Raw genomic sequence first — 4,611 nt, 5'->3', positions numbered from 1 at the left:
CTGAAACGGAAAAAGTAATAAACAGTAAATTTGAACTAATAACGTAACTAATACAATGACCTAATTTTAAAAACTTTAATATTGAATCCATGGAGTTTATTGTAGAATGCTTTTTCCCTGACAATGGTCAAAATATATGAGAAGTTAGGAACCAGCAATTCTGGTGGCCACGTGATGCAATCGACAGAGAGAGTCTAAGATGATCCTGTATAATTGGACCACGTATTCACCTTCTGGAACAAACTCCATCCTATAAAGATCTACGTGCCCCGCTTTTGATGCCATACATAACACTCCCTGTATTCCTATTGGATATTAATGGGCCCCAGAGAAACCCTCCTTCCGATAGGTTCTGTCACGTGGGGCTCACCTTAACCTAGCGCCACGTTTTATCTCTAACCAATCAGCTCTCTGCGCTGTTTCACCTCTCTTCTCCCACGTGTTATTCACCCCCCTCACACGCGTCCTCTCCTCTCTCTTCCCACTTATAAATTCACCACCTCTCCCTTTAGCTTCTCTCTGCATTCATAATTTTCACCTTACTTTTCTTCAACATTAACAAAATCCCAAAATCAAGAGATATACTCTGGTATATTTCTCCTTTGAGATTGGACTAACTTTAAGAGTGAAACGGAAAAAAGGAAATGGATGGTAGAGGAGGGTGTTGTATTGCTAGGTACGCAGGGGGTGGTGCGTACGATATGTCAAAAGTGGACCGGATTATGCTCAGATTCAGACCCATCGCTCCTAAACCAGCCGCTGGTGGGTCTGTTTCCGGTGCTTCTACTCCGCCACAAAAGACTGAGGTTCCTGTTCGTACGGGTCGGTGGAAACGAAGGTACGTCAAAGATAATAAAAGTAGTACTAGTAGCTCTAACAAGAGGTCTAGTAGTGGAAGTCGTAGTCCTGCTGGTCGAAAAAGGAAGGCACCTTCGCCTGAGGAAAATGAGTCCAATGGTAAGACTGTATCTGGTGGTACAGTTTCTGGGGGCCAAGCGGTAGTTACCTTACCCTTATTATCCGAGTCTCCTGAAAGGAAGGGTTCTCCTGTCGATCATTCAGTAGGTTTTGTGATAAAACCAGAAAAATATGCTCCGATATGGTTAAACTTTGGTAGCCAAGGGAATAATAATAATGATAATAGTCTGTTGCAGGGTTACGGAGGGGTTGGTATGGATCGTTCAGTAGTGATGTTGCCTCAGCCAGTAAGGGTAGTGGGGTCATGGGTAAAGGTGGAAAGCGTGACTGACGCGTGGGCGGAAGGGTATGGGCTAGGACGTACGGATGAGGACAAACTGGTGAATCTAGAGCGGGACAGCTGTCCAGGGTTTGTATCAGACGGTTTAAACAGAGTTAGGTGGGCCAATAGGGCGTACAAGGAGATGGTAAGTGAGGGAGGCGTAGCAGAGGGGGAAGTTGTTGTTTGGCTGGTGATGAAAGAAGATCTACGGCTGCCGGAAAGCAAAAACACGGCGGCGTTCACGTGCCGGGTTAGGGTTATCAAAAGCGGGAAGGAGAAAAACTCACTGATTCTGCCGTGTGATGTGTGGAGAATGGACGGCGGAGGATATGCATGGAGGTTGGATACAAAGGCAGCTCTCTCTTTGGGCCGGTAGGTAAAAGTAATATCAACTCAACCTAAAGGGTAAAAGAGTAAATCTATGCGCCATCCAACAATACAGTTGCCAACTTGCGCTTGAGTACGTACACGAAATAGCAGGGCATGCAACGCACGGATGAACTGCATGCTTCTCTATCAAAAGGAAATTGTAAATATTTTTAATAACTTTTTTAGTAGGGGTGGTGGGAATTGGGCGTTCTCGCTTTTATATATCTTGTTTTTTCAAGGGGGTTTGGGTGGTGGCAGATCTAGTTCTGCTGTTTGAAAGGGATTTGTTTAAAATACTAGTACTACTACTAATTGGAACCATGACAAGAGATGGTATTGTAACTAATCTGACCTGGGTTGGTTTTGCTCTTCTAACATAAGATCCTTTTTATGTTTAATTTGTTGTACGTTCAGCTTTATCATTACTTTTTCTGTTGGTACAAGTACAACAATGAAGATAGGACAATAGAGATGAAATTGAACGTGGTTGTCCCTGGTTGGGGAACGTATGACAAAATATCCTGATGTGATATGGAAATCTATTCCTGACCAAAGTAGAGTGAAATCTGAGGTGATATTTCTTGGGTTTGATAATTTGTGTACACGAGCTCTCTATAAGAACTTTTGAACTAATTACACCTAACTAAATAATTCGTGCACACGAGCCCTTCGGTTAAGTTTATTAGCATAAGCACTTGTAGAAGAAAGCTACAACCGCAGCGAGATAAAAAAGAACAAACTAATCAACATGCATGGAGTACAATTTTGATTATTTTTTTCTTGTAAGTCGTTTTAAGATACAGAGCAGAAGGAGATGAATGTTAGGTTGTACTCATTCAATGTTGGAAATGGGTTAAGGAAAGAAATGAAATACTGTTCCTACTTGTAATTATTCTTACCAGTTCTTCCTATAAAACCTTCGTTGCACTTTCTGCCCAGCTTCCGTATGCGAAAGTATTTTACTAACTTTTATCTTTTCACCTATTTTTCTTTGAAAATTAAAATTCCTGTGAGAGGAGCTATGGCGATTATTCTCAGGTGACGGAGTCATTATTGTTCAAGGAGTGTTAATTACTCCCTCCGTTTTAATTTATGTGAACTTATTTGATAGGCTGAAGTTTAGTTAAGAAAAAAACTTTTGAACTTATGATGTTATATAATTTGTGTGGCTATAAATTATTGTATAAAGTTAAATTCATTTCAAATATGGAAAAAAGAAAATAGGCGTAATATATTTTCGTTTGAAAATTATATATAGGTATTTCTTTTGTTTCAAAAAGGATGAAATTTTTTAATACTTCGGGAGATTCTTTTGACAATATATATATATATATATATATATTTAATTCCCTTGATTTAGCCACTATTTTCAGCTTATTATAATTTCCCTTTCAAAGTGTCCCCATTGGCTGTTTGTTTTAGTGCTGTTCTCGTTCTCCCGAATGACCGTGGTTTATTTGAAATTTTTTGAAATATATTCTTTTTCTTCTTCTTTTTCCGTGAGTGGAATACGTACGTGTTTGATTCTGAAGAGGTTGGGGGTAAAGAAAAGTCGGGTAGGCGTAAATGTCGTTAATTGGCAAACTGTTGGGCAGTTAAAGACACCCAACTGGCGATATTTTGTGTTAGATATATCATTTAAGCGTTGATCCTGTCATCATCGAAACATATACTATTATTTGCTTAAAACGGGCTTCATATGGTGTGTATTTTGAAGTTCGAATTAAACGGCATCGCTCTGTTGCATCGGGCGTATTTACGTCAGTCGTCACTAATAAGAACTTACAGAACACCATTGCCCGTCAGTTTTGGTAATTGGTTTTCAAAATACATGTTTTTCTTTTTATTTCGCACCTAACTTATAGAGAGTAACTACGCATGAGCAGTGGACGTGACCCAATTTACTCAATGTTCAATGGATTGTACATCGTTTGACCGCTAGGTAGCTTATTTCTTACTAGATTTTAAGATCTTACAATGTTTATATATCAACAGTGTGAAATTCCAATCGAAAGAAGGTGGTGTTTATGAGCATATCATGAGTCATAACGTGACGCGTCTAAGAGAGTTAAAATTAAGCAGCAGTCAGACTTCATTACTGTTTCCCAAAAATTGACCTTCTATGGAACTTCCTTTCTTTTTCACACTTCCTGTGGAAACATAGTTGTCAAATACTACTTATTATGATCAAGAAGTCATTCTTAAGACATGTCCCGATAGGCCAAAGTACTATTCTCATGCCTGCGTGACAGCGGTGAGCTCCTTGTTAAATGCGACAGCTGACCCATTCTTTGCAAGTGTCATTTCATGGGCACGTGTTGCATGTATGTTGCTCAATGCCATGTGCCTTTGTTACGGCATTGCATAATTAGTAACAAAATGCATTCAAGCGCTAATTAAAAGAACAGACGACACAGGTCATTTATGTTGCGGCGTTGACCTCCCTCCCCTCCTAAACTGTCGCCTGCTTATTTTCTCTCAAGTATATATGATCTTACTACTACATTATTTATGTTTTATCTTAAGATAAGGTAGTCATTTCTCCTACGTTAGTTTCAGATGGACCAAACCTTTGTGCGTAAGGAGTTTTTGGATCTTCACGTGAGAGTTTCAGGTCGTAACACTGGAAAAATAGCGATGTTAGTAGTTATAATTAAAAAAATACTAGTATAATTTATTGTATGATTAGTAACACGTGGTACAATTTACGAGCTAAGTAGCACCCAAATGGGAGTAATTTTTTCCTGCGCATGGAAGGGGGAACGAACTTCCTAGCTAACTAGTCGTACTTTGAGGAATAGGGCGGTGTATGAAGTAAAGACAGATTTATATATGGACTCGCATGAAATCACGAGGTTATTTTTAACTGAATATTCACATGAGTTTATAAGCTGCCTAAATGTCTATAGGCTATAGCTGTGAGATAGAGAAAGAGAGACTAGCAATTTACAAAAGCATGGGCTAGCTTTTTCACTTTGATACATCTTTATAGATCACAGGAG

At 39.3% G+C, this 4,611-nt stretch overlaps 1 protein-coding gene across 1 annotated transcript; it reads left to right on the top strand.

Moving 5' to 3' along the window:
• The first annotated feature begins 509 nt into the window (after nucleotides 1-509).
• On the top strand, nucleotides 510-2,007 carry LOC107791551 (uncharacterized). The gene has a single exon (XM_016613636.2). The coding sequence runs from the start codon at nucleotides 645-647 to the stop codon at nucleotides 1,614-1,616; it is 972 nt and encodes a 323-aa protein (XP_016469122.1). The 5' UTR covers nucleotides 510-644; the 3' UTR covers nucleotides 1,617-2,007.
• The last annotated feature ends 2,604 nt before the right edge of the window (nucleotides 2,008-4,611 follow it).

This window comes from Nicotiana tabacum, chromosome 6, assembly GCF_000715075.1.
Source record: "Nicotiana tabacum cultivar K326 chromosome 6, ASM71507v2, whole genome shotgun sequence".
NCBI classification, from domain to species: Eukaryota; Viridiplantae; Streptophyta; class Magnoliopsida; order Solanales; family Solanaceae; genus Nicotiana; species Nicotiana tabacum.
Note: the sequence above shows the minus strand (reverse complement) of the source record. Positions and strands in the feature narration are given on the sequence as shown.